Source organism: Paramormyrops kingsleyae, chromosome 1 (assembly GCF_048594095.1).
Source record: "Paramormyrops kingsleyae isolate MSU_618 chromosome 1, PKINGS_0.4, whole genome shotgun sequence".
NCBI classification, from domain to species: Eukaryota; Metazoa; Chordata; class Actinopteri; order Osteoglossiformes; family Mormyridae; genus Paramormyrops; species Paramormyrops kingsleyae.
Window position 1 is genome coordinate 34,097,241 of NC_132797.1, and position 19,710 is coordinate 34,116,950.

The window sequence follows — 19,710 nt, forward strand, 5'->3', positions numbered from 1 at the left end:
AGTCCTTGAAGACAGTCCGCAGCGAACTGATTATGATATTATGCTTTTGTCCTAATAAATTGTCCGTTAATTACAGGGGAATCAAATGGAAGTACAGAGGAGGCAAAGAAAGGGTAAGTTAATTTATAGGCTATATAACAGTATTACTAAGTTCAAGAAACTATGAATAAAGAACAAATTCCAAGCTTTGTAAATAATTCGACTGGCATTTGAAGGTGTCATAATTAGGCTATTGGTTGCCTTTGAATGAGATTCACAGGACATGAAATATAAATCAGAAATTATACGCCATTGATACATGATTCTGCTTTATTAGAATTACCGGTGTGTTTCTCTCCAACCCTGAAGACTTGGCATGTTTCAAATGTTTTCCGTGTTTGGGCGGAGAGTAGCCTAGTGTTTGAGTAGAAATTTTTATGATTCCTAATGCATTCTCCATCGACTGCAATTGATGTGGCAGGTGTTAGTGCTCCCAGCTATTTAAAAAGGTGAGAGCTTGTTACTTTTCCCTTATCGCACGAGAGGATCCAGTGAAAGCACAGGGCATTACTTTACAGTACCCCTACATGAACCTCTTCACAGCTTCTGCTCCAGTTTTTACGACCTTTCGGTAGCTGGTTAGTGGTCACATTAAAACATCTCTGCTTTTCACCCATCATATTGTAACGCTGTTTTTAGAGTCTCAGCGTTAACTACGTTTCAGGTCGTGGGTACAGAGACGACGCGGAGACAAACATACCGTGTTAAATAAACATGGAAGACGGACTGCTTTTATTTTTTTTCCTCCCCGAAAAGTAGAACACCGGTTCCCAATAACCAGAACTCCATCACTCCACTCCCAAAGCCTTATATATATATCTTTATGTAATGTGTGAAAGAATCAATAAAATAAACATGAAATTATAAAGTAATCTTAATGAAAATAAATCTCATCTTACAATACTATTCACTCACCGTGTCCATATGTTAAATTAACTTATTATATTTAGAAAACGGATATATAGTGTGAATATTTTCAGTTCCATAAATAATTTAAATATTTGTCTGATATATTTTATATTAACACCTACAGTTCAGTTTAAGTTACTAGTGTCATGTCCTGCCCGTCACGTTCCTCACGTCACCTTCCTGCCTCCTCCCCGACGTGGCCCTAATGAGCCACGCCTGTTGTTCCAAAGTCTGTATAGTCTTTGTATGTCGCGTCAGCCCCCAGCCCGGTAATTAACCCTTAAGTGCATTCTGCCCCTGACTTAAGCGCACTTATATTTTTCACTACGTGCTCTAGAGTAGTTTATCAGTTGTAGAGTAAAACAAATGACAATATAAAACAATTGAACAAATGAATGTACATTTTTTTATAGTAATTGTCTATTGTGGGTTATTATAGAATAAAATAAAGTTGAAAGACTTAATATTTTATCTAATTTTGTGTTATTTGATCTTAAAACAGCAACTTTAGTGCTTATCGGGGGGAAATTGTTGAAGGGTCATTAAATTAGATCTATAAATGACATAATTTTAATATACCTAATAAGTTAAATTAATGTCAGTTGCTCTGCACAAAATTCTAACACTATATTTCCCTGGAACATTTTGTTTTTTTGCTGAAGGATTTTCATGTCTGTGAAAATGACCAAATATAACCATAGTAAGCTACTGCCATGCTTTCATGTTCAAAATAAAAGGGCTTTCTGTGGATTTCAGTTAGTTTCACAATGTGAACTTTACAGGACATGTTCCATGATCTGCTTGTTGCCAAAATCATTGAGGGTGTCACCCCCTTTTCTTGCTTGATGAATTAATTATACTTATTGCATGTCAGGGCCTTCTTATTCAGAATAAGCATGGTGGGGGTTACTGCGTTGAGGAGAGAATATGTGTGACTTAAAAGCATATAGCTTTTTACATTTTTTCAGTCATGCAGTCAGGTCTACAAACATCTGTGAAAGAATGGGTTGTCATAAGAGCTCAGTGAATTCAAGCATGGCGCTGTCATGGGATGCCACCTTTGCAATAATTCAATTCATGACATTTCTTCCCTGCTACATATTCCATGATCAACTGTAGGTGGTATTATTGCAAAGTGGAAGCATTTAAGAACAACAGAAACTCCCCAGCCTTGGAGTTGCAGGCCATGTAATGTAATAGCGGGGTCGCTGAGGGCTGAGGTGCATGGTATGTAAAAGTCGCCAATCTTGCGTTGACGTCCGGCTTTAACCCCAGCATAAAAACTGCGCTCGGAGCTTCATGGACTGGGCTTCCATGGCTGAGCAGCTGCATGCAGGCCTCACATCACTGAGCACAATGCCCTCTTAATGCTTCAGCATACAAAGACATTTTGGACAATTCTTTGCTTCCAACTTTGTGGGAACAGTTTGGGGAAGTCCCTTTTCTGTTCCAGCATGTCTGTACCCCAGTGCGCAAAGCAAGGTCCATTAAGACATAGTTGAGTTAGTTGGCTGTGGAAGAACTTGTTTGGCCTGCACAGAACCCTGACCTCTACTCCATCAAACACATTTGGGATGAACTAGAATGGAGATTGCGAGCCTGGCCTTCACATCCAACTCCTGAACTCACAAATGCTCTTCTGGATGAATGGGCAAATATTCCCAGACACACTCCAAAATCTTGTGGAAAACCTTCCCAGAAGAGTGGCAGATGTTATAGCTGCAAAGGGGGAACCAACTCCATATTGATGTCTATGGATTTACAATGGGATGTCATAATAATAATTGTTTCACTGACATGTTTTGTTAGATTAATGATGTACATTAGGCTAGATGGCAACATGTGTTATTTATTTTAATAATATATTTAGCTTCGTAGAGGCATGTCTTATTGATTATTATTGTATACTTAGCTTGGTAACAACATGTTTGCTTAACCAGCATGATTTTAATTATTATTACAAAGATAAATCAATAATATTAGGGATTTTCCTTTATCGACATGCATTTAATTGCAGACCTATTTATATTACACTTAATCCAAATTTTCAGGCAAAGAATTTTACTGAACAGTTATTTATGAAGAATTGTTGTGTTATAAAGTTTTATTTCTTAGTAAGAAGGGTATGCACAGTTAACAGGAGTCCCCCCTCAATACACTATCCACAGTAATCGATAGCGCTCTTATCAGTGAACAATAATATATAATTTGCTGCCTGTTGAAGCATTACGGCTATTGTTTCAGCTATGTTAAAGTATGGCAGTATATGAAAAATTCAAATTCGGTATACCGAATATTAATTGAACAATGAGTCGTGTGTATTGGAATAAAGTATAATTGCATTGGCTATGATGTTTTTGCTATAGTACAGCAGTTGAATTGAGAGCTAAAACTTATTGTTGTAATTCTTTTTGCCATATATATGCTTTTATACTTTAATTTGCTCTTAATGTTAAAAAATGAACATGCCATTAATAAGCAAGTAAGAACAAGAAAAAATAATATAATTGACACGTGACTCAAACCCTAAAGGGACTCCTGCAAGCTCTTCAAAAGTGCTGGGTCATCTCATTTAAATTTAAGAAATAGCCTTTACATAACTTTTGATTTTGATTAAATTTGGCATTTGAATTAAACATACCTTCTAGAGCTGAGAAATGTTTTTTGTTCATTCAAAAAACCCCTTTGAGATTTTCTATACCTCAGATAGTGGGGGAAAAAAAAATCAGATTCTTCTCTCTTTTTTACTATAAAAACTACATGGCTGAACTATAGCTTGTTGGAAAGCTTAAAAAGTGTGCTTTTTCATGATATAAAGCTTTTACATAAGTCCAAGTTTCTTTTTTCACATTCATCTCACAAACCTTTTTTTTTTTTTTTTTTTACTATATTAGGTTATTTAAAAACATTGATAGGCTTATAGTTACAAGAACATAAGAAATTTACAAACGAGAGGAGGCCATTTGGCCCATCAAGCTCATTTGGGGAGAACTTAATTTATAGCTCAGAGTGGTTAAAATCTTATCTAGCTCTGATTTAAAGGACAGTTGGTTTTTTTATAATGAAATGGATGTTGATGTGTAATGCTAGCATATATAAGACATTGTTACTTGGTCCCCTTCATGAGGTAAGTACCACAATCAGGAGAGCCATTGCGGGGGGGATAGTTAGGATGATTCCAAGGGCCACTGAGTGACAGGGGCCTTAAAAAATTTGGAACATAATACAATTGGTCTGGGTTGGAGGCTGAACATGATATGTTTTCATGGGGCCCAGAATCTCTACAGACACCCCTTTATTGGAAAGAATGTACTCTTTCCCTGCTTTCAAACAACAAAAAACGTTTTAATTTAATGGTGTGCAGAAGTTACAAGGCCCTGAACTTACAAAACATACTGAAACTGCACTAATTATGCTTTCTTTTATTTCATGAAGTACTCTTTTTGAACTCTATAATAAGCTATGTAATTGAGCCAAATTGCTATAGTAGTAAAAAAAAATAAGCACTTTAAATAATATTTTTTTGCTACCTCCGGTTTAGAAAAGGCGCTATATTTCAAATGGAAATTAAAAAAAAAAAATCTGGGCCAGTATGCATAAAACTTCTCAGAGTAAAATTTCACTCTTAAATGCGTCACAATTCTAAGAGTGACGTGATTTTGCTCCTACTCCCAGACTTAAGAATAAGTGGCATGCATAAACATTCTTAAGTGTTAAGAGTAAGTCTAAGCTCCTTAATTATTTAAGAGAGCTGGAGAGGACTACTAAACCAGTTAGAAGTTGCACGATGGCAGCAGCACTACGCGCACGAAGACGGAGATTGCGCACTTTCCGTGAAAGAAAGGGAGTACTGCAGACGTGCGACAATAATGAATTGATAAAAAGGTACAGGCTTGATCATGATGGCATTCTTGTTGTTACCAACCTAATTAGGAACTGGATACAATCTCCTACGTCACCTAAAAATGCAATTACAGTTGAACTGAAGGTGATAATGATGCTACGTTTTTGGCAACTGGAAAAATATAATAATAATAATAATTATTATTATCATCATCATCTATTATAGCGAGGGTTATAAGAGCAATATAAGTAATGACACAAACCTGTACCTTGCATGCTTGCTTTATAAACTGTGATTTCCTTTCGCGAGTTTGATAAATCATTATACCACCTTTTTTCACATTCCGCTGCTGAACGCCTTGTCCGAGTTGACGCAGCATTTACGGAACTTGCAATAGCCCCCTAAGCTTTTTTTGTCCGTGCTTGTAACAGCTGGGCCAAACTTTCCTCGCACTACCTCCTTCCATTTAAGCACCAACTGTGCCAAAAGAACCGTTTTGTTTGTCGTCCAGTTTGATTTTCTTTTAGAATTCAATGTCTTGCTATAAGTTTTGCTTTTGACCCATAATTTATACAACCTGTGCATCTATTAGTGGAAATTGATTGGTGGTGTGCTAGGTAGATTTTCGTACTACCAATGATCACAGAAAGGTATGTTGTATAAAGCTGTACATTAACGGTTTAGCGTCACTAATATATTCACCGTGCAGCTTCTTTATTGGTTGAACTCAGTATTTGGGGCGGGATTTTATTTGTAGTCCTCATTTCACGACACTTAAATGCTGGCTCCGTCAGCACTTAGGAATTGGGCTTAGACTTTGCTGAAAGTTACTTTTAGCAGCTTTATACAATGCTCTTAAGTCCTACTTTTTGCTAAGTTTTTTTTTACTCTTAAGTCCAAGTGTACGACCATTCTTAAGACCATTCTTAGGAAGTTTTATGCATACCGGCCCTGATCTCTGGAAGGTATGTGTAATTCACACGACAAATTTCATCATCATCAAAAATGTTGCAAAAACCTTTTTAGAAATTTTCAAATTTAAAAAGGAATGGCCTTGTTAATACACAATGACAGTCCAATATGCAATAACTATAAACTTGTCCATGAAAGAAGGCTTAGAGGGCCAGTGTAAACCAAATGTAAATTGATAGAATAAACTAAATGTTATACAATTTTTTTCTCTTACAGTCACACAAATAAAAAGTATTCTTTACCCACTTGTAAATATACAAGGTTAGTCTATGCGTGTACAATCTAGAAAGTAAATTTATTAAGTGATTATTTTTGTTTTGCTGGGTTAAATGATGGGGTGGCACAGAATTGCAGTGGTTAGCATGGTTTCCTCGCACCTCTGTGACTGGGGTTCGAGTCTCCCCCATGGCTCCCTGTCCTCCCCATGTTGCTGTAGGGTTTTCTCCGGATGCTCCGATTGCCTTCCCAGTCCAAAAACATGCTGAGGTTAATTGGAGCTGCCAAATCGCATGTAAGTATGCATGTGTGAGTACATTACAATTCCAATTCAATATCCTGTGGGGTATGGCTAATTCAAATTCATGAATGGAACGGGCACAATCCATAAAATCTGAATTGTGCACATCCCTGGTGTGGATGCTTGTGTCCATTGACATACTGCCATCCCAGGCGTTCCCTTTCTCATGCCCTCTGTGCCCTGCGATATGTTCCAGGCTCGCTGCTAGCTGAGGGATGGATGCATCAAGTGAGACATCTCTGTATTTTTCCTGCGCTTTTCAAATAATTTGCATAGCCCCACGCAGTCCTCACTGAGGCCTGTTAGTGGGCCACTGCACCACGATGGAGAACCACTGATGTATAGAGTAAAGCACTCCTGTGTGGGTTGCTTTACAACCTTTGGTTTCAGTTTAGCTGTGTTTTCCCTTAATCCCTTAAAAATTTGTATAAGGGTCTTTACGAAAATGTAGAAAGACTGAAATATGTATTAACCCTCTCCAGGAAACAGATGCAGTGATTTAGTAGCTAACTAGCTATTGTTTATTTTGCTATTAGTAGTCGGCGAAGTAGCCCATTTATGAATATAATGTTAATGTGTTTATTTAATTGTGTTTACCACAGAATGAAAATGTGTTAATAACAAGCTTGTCTGTTTTGTTTTTCTTCTGGAGAGGCGAGAGGTGAAAGTGTTTAGTAATGTGAGGTCTAGCCATAAAAAATGGCTTTTGTCCTCTGAAAGAGCCACACCCCGTCATGGCTGGCTGCTCTCATGTCTGCTCAGCTGGCCTGGTCACATGAGCGGAGCAGGGCGGGGTGGGGTGAGGTGGGGAGTGGATTACATGAAAACTAACACGTAGCAGGTAATAGAAGAAAGAGAGAAACTAACAGCAGATCTGGAGAATTCTGTATGTAATTCATTAGAAAGTAAAAATGTTTCAGGCAGCATACAGTTATAGCATTGTGTGCTATTGATGTATTTATTGTTCTTTGGCATATCTCTATATCAGGGCATTTTGTGCTCCCACATAATGTAGACTGTTTACAGTGTGGTTATTGGAGACACATGGAGGTCACATGACCATGTAGTCCCAAGCTGACTATATGTAACCTAAGAGACTATCAATATCAGAGCTCATTATGACTTGGTGTATTCGGCACCTGAATATTTAAAAGTGCATCGCATTACAGGTGTGAATAAATTATTTACAATAGCCCGTTAACATGGTTTAGCTAAGAGAAAAGTTTACTCCAGACGGGCAAGTACCTTTTGAGATTGTGAGGAAGAACTGCAGAAAAGGTACTGTACCTTCATCTTTTAATTGGAGCTAAATTTGCAGTTTGGAAGTAAATCGTTGCTGCCTTTTAAACGTAAATACACATCATGGGTGTTATCTGAGGTCAGGTTTTCCTGTTCTGGACTTTGTGATCGTAGCTTCATCAGTAGATTCTACCCTGAAGACCTCAGATTGCCATTTCAAACATGTTTTATTAAACTGCTCCAGCAATTCATGTTTATGTAGTTAGATCTGTGGCATATCTGTTCATTTTCATGTCATATAGCATAAATATTATCTCAGGATGTAATCTTGTTTTTGACCGGCATTGTGTGTTCAGGACAAAACATTCATAGTCTTATTATCCATCTTCATCAATAGCTAAAATGTATGATGGTCTGAATTCATTATATAATAACTTTTGAAAAACTTTATGAAGAAGGTTTTTTTTTTATGACCAGGGTCTGTCAGCCGATGTGGTTGGGTGGTAGATCTGTGAAATGTCTGTCTGCATTGCATTATATGCGAAGATGCTCTTTAGTGGGGCCTTATCTGCAGAAATAAAATGATGATAAAATGTGGTATGAAAAATTACAAAATTACATGTGAGTTTTACGTGAAACATTTTGTTATATTTAACTTGGTAGCAGCTTTCATATTCTACATTTGCTGTAGTTTACTTATCACAAGTACTTAATGACATGAGTAAGTAATATCACGAGTGAGTAACATGCTTGTACATGTGCATGATGAAAGCAGTGGTTGGATCAAAAATTAATGAGCTCTAATTCAACACAAATGACATCTTTACTTTTGTACTGTGAATAACCTTGTGATTTGTTTTACCTTCAGTACTAAATCTGTCGTGATTGTCACTTTTACTTCTAAGGGGGGGGGGGTTCCCCTGCTTTTCTCAGGTCTGCACTTTATGACAAGGCCTTTCCTGCAAACAGCCACTGTTAAATGAGAACCTTGAACAAGGGTGCTTTGAAAGAGCGTAACTTTGCGTCCTGCTTTATCAGTGCCCTCTGGGACGCCGAAGAAACTGGCACAACATGCATCTACCATCAGCCCATCAATCTGATAGACTTCGTGCTAAATCATAAATCTGTCAGCAATGGTTCATCTCGTAAATATGTCTAGTATGGATTTTACATCACCAGTTGCTCAAATTAAATGCGTGTGTGGTTTGTTTCACAAATGACAAATCAAAATATACAGTGCCTTATATTGTGAAAGCTTGCGTTTTGTAAGACTGACATGAATTTAATTCAGTTTTTTTTAAATGGCTTGATCTTTACATATTTAATAGGAGGTACGTGTATATACCACAAACTGAAATTTGGGGTGTCGTTTCAGGGAGCTGTGTCTGGAATTTGGCAGTATGGCTGTGGGATTGAAGGGGATGAGCGAGGAATGTAGCCAGTGACACCATAATTCTCTGTAAATCTATTACACCACTGTTTTCCAATCTGGTCCTCAAGGACCCACCAACAGTCCACCCTTTTGCTCCCTCCCAGCTTCTCAGTGTGAGTTGAGAGGAAGCAAAAATGTGGTCTGTCTGGCAGGGAGCTGGGAGGGAGCAAAAACATGGACTGACTGTGGGTCTCTGAGGATTGGAAAGTACTGAATTAAACAGTGGGTGAGTTTCCACATTCTTGGTGGGTAGTGAAAGTAGGCTTTTTTGCAGATAGCAATATTGTAATCACTAGAACAAACAGATGCTTCTTTATTGTTACATCCTGCCTGTTATAATCCTAATTTTCTGCATTGCATTTGAGCAGCCCTAGGAAACTCAAATAATTAATTACTTTTTCTGATTAGTTACTAATAGCCATAAAAAACAAATTAAATGTTACTATGAATCGAAATAAGAGTGAAGTCATTTTCAATCACACATTTTAGACAAAAAAATAACAGCATACTTTGTAGGCTAATTTGGGATTTCTGTTTTACATCCAAAAGAGTAAAATTAACAACTTCAAACATTCAAGATTTTAATGTGCAAAAAATGCGAAACAAGGCACACGGCAGGCAGGGAGTGGGAACATGAAGAAAGACGGCTGTGAATGGGCTCAAATGTGCAAAAAAAATTAATAAATTAATAGTAATTACCAAATGAATTTATGAACAGTCACTGAAAAGTGTAAAAAAAATCTATATAAAAATTTATAGTAGGCTACCTTTACGAAATGATCTAACCACCCCCCATGACATCGTCCATTGCGATGTTTCACCACAGACATCGTAATACGCCACTTAGGTAGACATGGCCCAGCCCTAGCACCACAGACATCGTAATACGCCACTTAGGTAGACATGGCCCAGCCCTAGCACCACAGACATCGTAATACGCCACTTAGGTAGACATGGCCCAGCCCTAGCACCACAGACATCGCAATACGCCACTTACCTGTAGGTAGACATGGCCCAGCCCTAGCACCACAGACATCGTAATACGCCACTTACCTGTAGGTAGACATGGCCCAGCCCTAGCACCACAGCGGTACTGACAAAGGGTTGGATCTCGGCGGGGCAGTATTTATTTCTGGGCAAACCCACGGCAAACCCGGAGGAACATAAGGGGAGAATAAGGTGAATGCAAAAAACGGCAATATGGGGGCAGCAAAGCGTCAGGTCAGCAGAGCTAGCAGGGTGGTGGGCGTCCGGCGGTAACGTTCTTAGGCACTGTCAGCATCCCCTGGAACGGCCGATAGGGGAGCCATGAGTGTCCGAGGGGTAGGTGGCATCTGGTGCCCACTGAGGCTGTAGGGGAACAGAGGAAAGCAAACCATCCAGAAGAACACTCAGTGATGGCGGAGGGAGCGGGCGGGGGTAAGGTACCGACAGGAACCTCGAGGCACGGATTGCAGTGCAGGAGTCTGGGGACGGGATCAGCTCTGTTCTGCAGTTGTCACAGCCGGAGCATCAGGCAGCGACATTCTGTTTGATCTCCTGCGCTCTGGAATGTGACCTTTTAAATGTGAGCCGCTCTCCTGCACAGCCATGGCAACTATGCACATTATTGCTATCCAGTGAGACCTACCCACCAAGAGTACAGACGTGAGGGTTCCTGGCCCATGTTTCACCTGGAAGGAGAAGTTCTGGAGGGAGAGACACCACTGGGTTACCTGGACATTGGTGTCTTTGACCTGGGCCATTCGCTGCAACAGGGCGTGATCCGTCACCAAGACGAAGCATTGGACCCACATAATGACGAGGGTGTTGACCTGCAGCTCAGGCAGTGGCGTTGGAAGGGGGTGGGGGGCTTTGCAACATCACAGTGGGCATACATGCAATATTCACATTGTGAAAGGATGCAGTGTACGAAGGATTTTCATATAATTTTAATTATATAATTTTTTTTTTAAAAGATCATTTAAAATAAGACTAGCAATGTTTAGGGTGCAGTTTCATAACTGAAAGTAAATTAAGAAAATGATCCATATGATTTTGTCTGCTATTGCACTATATATGTCTGCTATACAGTATACTGTATGTTTCATCCTCGTATCCTGCATGCACACTGAATTGGCCTCAGTTACACGTGGATTCATAATGAAAGATAAGGAATGCGTGGAAAATTCTCTTGTTTCATCTGTATTATGGCAGGAATGCATTAAATAGCAAAAGGCACCATTATAAACGATGCTCGACTGGAATGTGACTTTTTTCCAAATATCGTTCAGCCCTAAACAGATACAATATCTATTCATGTCACATTACGGAGGACGTGGTGAAAACTGTAGAGGTCATAAATCATACAGAGGCTTCACGGACAATAAACCGTAATTTTTAACTGAGGAGTAAGAGTGACAAGATGGAGTGGCGGGGTGGGGGGTGGGCTCTGCCAGTATTGGAGGGGACACGTCCCACTGTCCCCCTTATTTCCGACACCCCTTGGGCTCAGGTGCAGGATGGGATGTTTCTGTCCATGAAAGTCTGACATTGGGGGTCTGCACAATGAAGAACTGGTCGAAGTCTGGGGCTATCTTCAGTGCTTGAGATGCCTCCATTTGGCTGGTCCAGACCAGCCTTTCAGGTTGGTTCTTCTTCATGAGGTCGGACAAAGGTGCCACCAGGGATGGAAAAGTGAGGATGAATCACGGATAATATCTGGGGGCCACCCTAATGACAGAAACCTTCTCCTCCAGGAGCTTCAGGAGACCATTCCCAATGCGGCACAGGTAGCCATGCAGGTCCGTCCACAACCTCCTAAGGTGCTTTGCCCAGCTTTCAGAATAGCTCAGGATCTCATACATAAGCGTTGGAAAGTGGTGGGGGCCCCATTTGGCTCAAAAGGGAGAACCATGTACTTCTATTAGCCACTAGTAGTACTGAGCCCAGTTTTCTCCTTGGCCCGTGGTGTCAGGGAAACCTGGCAGTACCCTTTGATGAGGTCCAGGGTAGTTATCAACTTAGCCCGTCCCAGCCTCTCTTTCAGCTCGTCTACTCAAGGCATTGGGTAACCGTCTGGCTGAGACACCTCATTCAACTTTTCATTGCTATCTTTGCAGAGGTGGAGGTACCATCTAGCTTGGGAACCATTATAATAGGGCTGGTCTACAGGCTGCAGCTGTCTTCAATCACCTCCAGATGCAACATCCGCTCTACTTCTTCCTCGATAGTGTGATGTCGAGCCTCTGGGACCTGATAAGTTGCACTGCAGAGAACACATCCTAGTACTGGTCCAGAAGCTCCAGCATCTTCTGGCGCTGGTGTGGTGTGAGGTGTTCCCCAGTATCGACTTCTTGCCAACTTGGTGGCTCTACATCCAGTCGGTTTGCTCTGTCTGCTGGCTGACAGCCCCTTGTAGTTCACTGGCCCCACAGAACTCATGGGGTTGGGCAAGCCAGTCATACAGCCACTGCTGGTCTCGCTGGGCTTCCTCCATATGTGGAGGCTTGAGGTATCTCCCATATTGTGAACAGCAGCTACGGTATCAGGGAATCCCAGTTGTGCTTGTCGTTGTCTACAACAAATGAGGGTTTGATGAAACCACTCCACTAGGCCATCTGTTGGAAGGTGGGAAACTAAGATACATAGATGTTTCACCAGGAGCAGGTGGCACAAGTCAGCCATGAGATAGGAAAAGAACGGGGTACTGTTGTCTGTGAGCTGGTTCTGGGGGATCCCCACTCAGCTGGCCAAGAGGAAGAGTTCCTGAGCAATGGCCATCAAAGTCATTTTCCTTAGGGGACTGTCCTGTATCAGGTGGCATAGTCCACCAGCTGTAAGAGAGGTATTCGTGGCCCTGAGTGGACTTCGGCAGTGGCCCCACAAGGTTCATGCCCACCTGCTCGAAGGGAACCTCGATGATGGGAAGTGGCACCAGAGGAGTCAGGGCATTGATTACGGTGGCATCACATTCTGGCACACAGTACACCATTGACAGAAGTTCTGGACATCAGCCTCCATTCCTGGCCAGTGGAATCGATCCCGTATCTTCTCCAGAATGTTCCAAAGGCCCAGGTTTCCCCCATGATGAGTTGGTGTAATGATCCTGACTTGGGGCACCAACAGGAGCTCCTTCATCCTAGGGGTTCCCCATCCATCACCAACATCTGTTACCAGCAGTGTTTCAGCAGATCATCCTCCTTCTGGGCTTGTAAGAACAATGGCTCCCAGGCTTACCTTCAGGGGGTGCATCCTATTACCCTTCTTCACCAGGAAGCACTGAGTTTGGGCACCCCTGAGCGGCGGCCATCTTACACTTCGTATGAGACCGAGTTGGGCGAGTTTCTCACCTGGTGTCAGTGTTGAGCTCTGAGAAACCGGGACAGTCTGGACCTGAAAAGCATAGGGGAGCGCCTATGAGCCACCCACAGTAACTTGCACCATTGCAGCTCCCTGTAGCCTTAGCCAGTGCTGGGTGAGGTGCTGCAACCAGGGCTGCTGGGTCTGGTGGGGCACTGACAGGGTATATTTCCACTGATGGAAATCCTGGGTTGCTTGTAGTATTTCACCCTTCAGGGTGGGGTAGTCTGCCACCTCCGTCACGGAAAGCTCATAATTAGCACTTTGAGCTTCTCCTGTTAGAAAAGTGTAAAAGATGCCAGTCCACTCCCTGGGGTGCCACCCTTCTTACTTGACCACATTTAGTCCCCACAATGTAATATAAACCTAATCCACACACACACATACACACACACACACACACACACACACACACAACAAGGGCATTTGGCTGCTGTTTCTGCGTATTGCATATTGCAGGTTGTTGTGTCCATGTGTGCACCTCCTGCATTATATTCTCCATTAGATGGTGAGGAACACGGCTGAGGAGACTGTCCCAATTAATAACGCATTCCTCAGAGACTTTAAAGTGTCAGAAGCAGTTAGCATTCTGCTGTGCTGTGTCATTGTCATTGCAGGAATACAGTAAAATCCCATTATAGTGGACTCGCTTATAACGGAATATCGTCTATAATGGACGAGGTCCGCTGGTCCGGGCCATGCGCCTTTAAGAACATGCAGAAAAAGCATCGCATATAGCGGACTCGCATATAACAGATTACTCTATGTACAATATAATAATCTATACCACAAGTGTGTCTGCTGGGGAGTGGCATGAGTAAATGGTGTCCTGTAGTTGTGTTCTGGGCATACAGCAACTCTGGATATAACGGACTTTGGATATAAAGGACTGTTTTGCCAGGTCCCTTGAAGTCTGTTATAACGGGATTTTACTGAAATGTTTAGCTCAAATAATCTGAATTCTAATATATCCCAACCCTGAGTGTCAAATTCAATGCTAATGAGGTCCGGGGTTAACTCATAAATGTTACTTGTAAATAAGGACTGTTACTTTTTCTGTATTGTGGGGTTTCTGTAGGGTGGAAGTGAAATTCTGATCTTCCATTTCCCAGAAGCATCTAGGGTCTTAGAGGGTAAGTGACAATTGCCCTGCTCAGATTGGCCTGGAGGTACTTTTGGGGCTGCTTTGTTCAGTAGCAGGAAAGCTCAGGCTGGCCAGTTGTATCCATGGTGATAGACCTTTGTGAGAAAGGTAATTGCATGTGGAAAACACCATCTGCACTGCTGTGGATGAGAGCATCACCTGTGGAAGGCGCTTATGTGTCATTAAACTCAAGTGCAGTGGAATAAACATGAAAACGGGAACATTCTAAGACCCTCTGTCTCTTCTTTGTTATTGTAACATTTGCTTTTTTCAGAAATACCATTGTAAAGATTCTGAATCATGGTAATTATATAAATTAACATTTTCAGGTGTTGCTTTTTAAGGTGAAGTAAAAAACTAAGTCATTTAATGTTTAGTCCCTATTGTGCTCTGGATATTTAACACTTATTGAAATTGTTTACCCTGACTCTGATTAGCATGATTTCTACTCGTCGACTTTTAAAGTACGAAGGAAACCTTGATTTTAGTGATGTTTCTTGACTTGGTCTTTCTGTCATTTCTTGCTGTGCTCAGGAGGTCACTCTACGGACTCTACCCCTACAAGTCCAGTATGATCGGACTGGAATCTCTGGCCGATCCCTCTGGAGACTGGGACATTGTGGAGACCATTGGGAAAGGAACCTATGGAAAAGTCTACCGAGTGATCAACAGGAAAGATAGGAGTCAGGCTGCTGTGAAGGTGCTGGATCCCGTCAATGTAAGTTCTTCTGAAAGACATTTTTAGGATACTTGTTGTTGATAAGTCATTATATTTGTTAGTTTGCTAATTCTTTGTTTAAATTAATGTTCCTTCTTCTCTGAGTTGCTCAGAACATTAATTTTTCCTGCGTATTTTCATCACAGTTCTTCAAAGATGAAGCACCATAGCCACCTACTTGACATGATTAGCAGATATGCTAAAAAATCTACCTCACAGCCAGTGATGCATGTGGCTGCTTGCATGAGTAATTGTTATGTAATGTGAATGTTACTGTAAATAATATCAATGCTGGAAATGACTCAGGGTCATGCATGGTTAACTAAACAGCAAGTAGTGGAAGTAGGTAAACAGAATGGACTACTAGAACTCACATGTATGTATGTGTGAGGAAAGGTTGGGCATTTCCATAGACTGTTAAACTGCAGCTGTGTCCAAATGAAAACAAGTCTGTATATCAGGAATTAACCTTTAAAACGTCTGACATTATAAAGACTGTTCACTATGCCAGGCAAGAAAAGAACTTTATAATGCCAGTCTTTAGCTATGGTGCTGCTACTTTGAATGTTTATCAAGCTAAAATATCAGCCAGCAGTATTTGACTTAGATTGTCCCATTTGCCCAATGCCAATATCGGCCAATACTGACATGTTATCTGATTCACTGTGCATCTCTAAAACTACCTTTTACTTAGCTAGTTAGTTAGTTAGTTACCACAAAGTCTTGACTAACATAGCTAGCAAAAAGAACAACTTTGTGGCTGTACAAAAAATGAGGCATTTTCCAAATGTATCACAGAGCAAAGATTATCTTAACTATTAGAGAGACTGTTCTGCGCTACAAAACAGGGGTAGCGTTCTTTATGAATTTTAATAAACCCTTCCCCTGTCATCCTACACTTAAGACATTTAGCACTGATACTGTAGTTTGGGCATCTACCAGCAGCAAGTGAATGTGAGAGCAAGCAACCTGGAAGTATATTTATTTAACCCTCAAAAATGGATTCTGGCACTACAGATCGATTGCCACCTTAATAACTGATTCATCACAATGCACTGATGCATCTTTTACACCCCTAGTTAAAGCAGTTGAAAACATAATCCATAATCCAAATAGAAATATTAGTGCAATTCAACCTGCTCAATGTGAACATGACATCAACCATTGGTTTGTCTGTATTCCATGTGAAAGGATGTTGATGAGGAGATTGAAGCTGAATACAACATCCTGAGGTCATTATCCAACCACCCAAATGTGGTCAAGTTCTACGGAATGTTCTACAAGGCAGATCACCTCTCTGGGGGACAGCTCTGGTTGGTGCTGGAGGTGAGGGTTCTTTGGTGTCCTGAGTACCATGGAGAACAAAGGAAACCACTTATGGCACCAGTATTCTTGTTTGTCATGGGCAGCTCAATCCATCCAACAATCAATGACCAAATTGTCATGGCTCTAGAGCAGGGGTGCCCAACTCCAGTCCTGGAGGGCTGGAGCCCTGTGTAGCTTAGTTCTTTTCCTGTTCCATCATAAACGATGTGAAAATCACACTTAACCCATGTAAAACTTAACAAACATTAGTAATTATTTGCTTTGGCAGGTTAGCTTCTCCATTAGCTGAATTTTATGTGATATGTGGTCTAAAGCCCTAAAACTAAATTTGATTCTAATCACATTGTTGTAATTGCATTGTTTTCAGGTTAGTTGTCCTGTTCAGTGACTGATTAATATCTGTACCTGATATTGTTTTAGTTTAGTCAGACTGAGACACACTTTTTTATGCACCTTTGATCAATCTCTCAGTACTTGGTTTTAAAATGCACCAGGTTTTTAATACTGTACCTTTAATCCATCAGATTTTGTTTAATGGAGGGAATGATTACAGCATCAAGGGACCTATGTAAACATTAGTTTACTTTTAACTTAGTTGGGTCTTAACCCCGGAATTTTCCCAAAAATGAAGACAGTTTTCTAAATTGTCTCAGATTTTTGCATCTCATGATAAACACAGATGTCTAAATGTCTGGGAATAGGGTGCATTTAAACTGTGCGTCGTGTATCCGAATGATTATGGGGGCAGTGGTGAATATGGTGGAGGAGTGGCTTCTCGTCCCCATGTACGAGAGCTCGGTTAGATAGGGGCTCCGCTAAATGAGTGGGACGGTACAAAGGCTGTCATTAGGGGAGGCTGGCTGAGTCTTTCCTCGGGCCCAGTCATTTGACTTTTTTTCTGTCCGCTCTTGATGTATTCTTTTCAATTACCAGCTGCTCATTTGCAGTGAGACACTTGTGTATCCATTAGATTTGTGATTGTGCTTCAGCTGCTGTGCGCTTCGAAGAGTCTGGCATATAGAGTCTTTATGGACTGTCTAAAAAGCACCAGTTTGTTTTGTATTTTGTCGTGGATTCTATCCATCCATCTGTCTTCCAGTCACTTATCCAGTACAGGGTTTGGGCCTTTTTGGTAAATCTGTCACAAAAATCACTTTGCTCCTTCCAGTACTGAAGAATGTCTGCATATTGAGTGTCTGAGAATTGATGCTCTTTGTGCTGCGCAGTAGGTAACTTAACTAAGAATGTTCTGGAAATTAATGCTAACAAACAGGAGACCAGTGCTGTGTGACATGCTTTGTTATGATCCCTTCCCATCCTGCACCTGGGATCGTTGGTGCGCAAACAGCCTGTGAGGACAGATGTCATCTGTGATGGCTGGGATGGTACAGGTCCTTGGATGTGTGTCGTGGGCAATTTCCCCCGTATCATAAATAACGTGCTTCATGAGTGATGAAGTTGCGTCCGTCTTCTCCATTTTTTCACAGCTGTGCAATGGCGGCTCCGTCACCGATCTCATCAAAGGCCTGCTAGCGTGTGACCGACGTCTGGAGGAGCCGCTTATCTCATACATCTTATACGGCGCCCTCCTGGTAAGACTTCTGTCATCCAAATGTCCAATGAGATGGTAGGGTGTCATTTTCCCTCCGTCATATGGGGTACATATTTAGGAATATACCTGGGTAGCTTAAAGGCTCAGACAGCAGGGGGCACCCCAGACACATGACCAAGGACCTTTATATTTGTAACTCCTCTGCATCCTAATCGCACGACACAGGCAGATCCATCGATTACTAATCCCCACCCCTTCTTTGCTTCTCCTTGATTCTTTTCCCCCCCTCTAACTAGGGGCTGCAGCATTTGCACAACAATCGAATCATTCACCGTGACGTCAAAGGGAACAATATCCTTTTGACGACTGAAGGCGGAGTCAAGCTCGTTGATTTTGGTAATAGCTGCTTCCAATTCGCTTCACTCCACTGGGAGGTTTTCTGGTTAGGCGGGACCAATCTGTGGAAGCAGCAGCACATTTTTGGGTGGGGTTTTGATGCTCCCCTCTCTGCTGTCACTGCTCTGATAGGTCGTTGTTTAACAGATGGGAGTCCTCTTTGTGACCTTGACAGTTCTGTTTGTTTTTATTTTGTGCTTGCATTGCTGAATAAAAAACTTGTACATTCTGGTGACAAAGTGATGGTGATCAAAGTGATCCTAGTGTTTTTCCTGTCACTGTTTCTGATCCCTCACCCGAGTCTCTGATTTTCACAGGCTATCGCATCACAACTCAAGGCTATCATTCCTAATTTAAATTTCATTGTTCGATCCTTTGCATATAAAAAGAAATCTGCTCTAGCAAATGACTGTGACTGGCTTAGGGCATGTTTACTGTGTAAGAAATCAAATGGACTCCTGCAGATAAAAAGACCTCTCCCCACTTAATTTGAAATTATTATTAATGATTTTTTTTTTTGGCTGAACATCATGTTAAATTATAAGATGTATTCATTGGCAACTGTGCCTTTATAAAATGCAAGAATTTGTCTGAGGCAAGAATACTTTACAGAAATTACATTTTAATATTTATGTATGGCTTGAAGACTTTGAAAATTGATTTTATATGTCTTCTTTGCGTTGAGAAGCACATTTCATCACTCCTCTTATGTCATCAGTTAGAGTTGTCGTGCTCCTTCTCCACACAGGAGTCTCGGCGCAGTTGACGAGTGCCCGTTTGCGGAGAAACACATCAGTGGGGACCCCTTTCTGGATGTCTCCTGAGGTCAGGCCTTTGACGTCATCCCCAGCCCACGCAGCCCACGTTTCATCCTCCCAAGGATTAAAAGATAGATCTTGCGGATGGAGTTTCCTCTTTGAAAGTTTAATTGGTATTATTTAGTCAGTCCCATCTAAAGCTATTTCCGTACTTCATAGCTGACATTAGGTACCTAATATGGTGCGCAGTTGCCATGGAGAGTGAAAGCATTGTGTCTGGTGCTGAGCCGGGGTGCTGCAAGCCCTCACAGCCCCACCCCCGTCACTCAGCACCCCCCCCCCCCCCCCACCACTCTGGAGGGCACGCCAAGGTTAATAGATGGGAGTCTGTGGCCAAGGGCTCTGTCTTTGCCGAAATGAGGCGTGATCAGCAGACCACTTTTGTAACTGCCCTGTGGGGCAATTAGAGGCAAATCAGCTGTGGGTTTTGATTATTGCCATCAAATGAGGTGAGGATAAAAAT

The 19,710-nt window shown here is 41.5% G+C and overlaps 1 protein-coding gene across 1 annotated transcript; it reads left to right on the plus strand.

Moving 5' to 3' along the window:
* LOC140578940 (myosin-IIIb-like) lies at positions 1 to 19,315 on the plus strand. The gene is made up of 7 exons (XM_072701153.1): positions 1 to 113; positions 14,972 to 15,155; positions 16,347 to 16,481; positions 17,969 to 18,073; positions 18,330 to 18,429; positions 19,178 to 19,254; positions 19,310 to 19,315. Exons 2-7 carry the CDS (start codon positions 15,009 to 15,011, stop codon positions 19,313 to 19,315), a joined length of 570 nt encoding a protein of 189 aa, XP_072557254.1. The 5' UTR covers positions 1 to 113; positions 14,972 to 15,008.
* Positions 19,316 to 19,710: the final 395 nt, after the last annotated feature.

Coding starts and splice junctions, on each gene's coding strand:
- LOC140578940 (XM_072701153.1), top strand. CDS start 15,009: ATGATCGGACTGGAATCTCTGGCCGATCCCTCTGGAGACTGGGACATT. Junction 15,156..16,346: donor AGGTGCTGGATCCCGTCAAT/GTAAGTTCTTCT, acceptor TCCATGTGAAAG/GATGTTGATGAGGAGATTGA. Junction 18,074..18,329: donor TCTTATACGGCGCCCTCCTG/GTAAGACTTCTG, acceptor CCCTCTAACTAG/GGGCTGCAGCATTTGCACAA.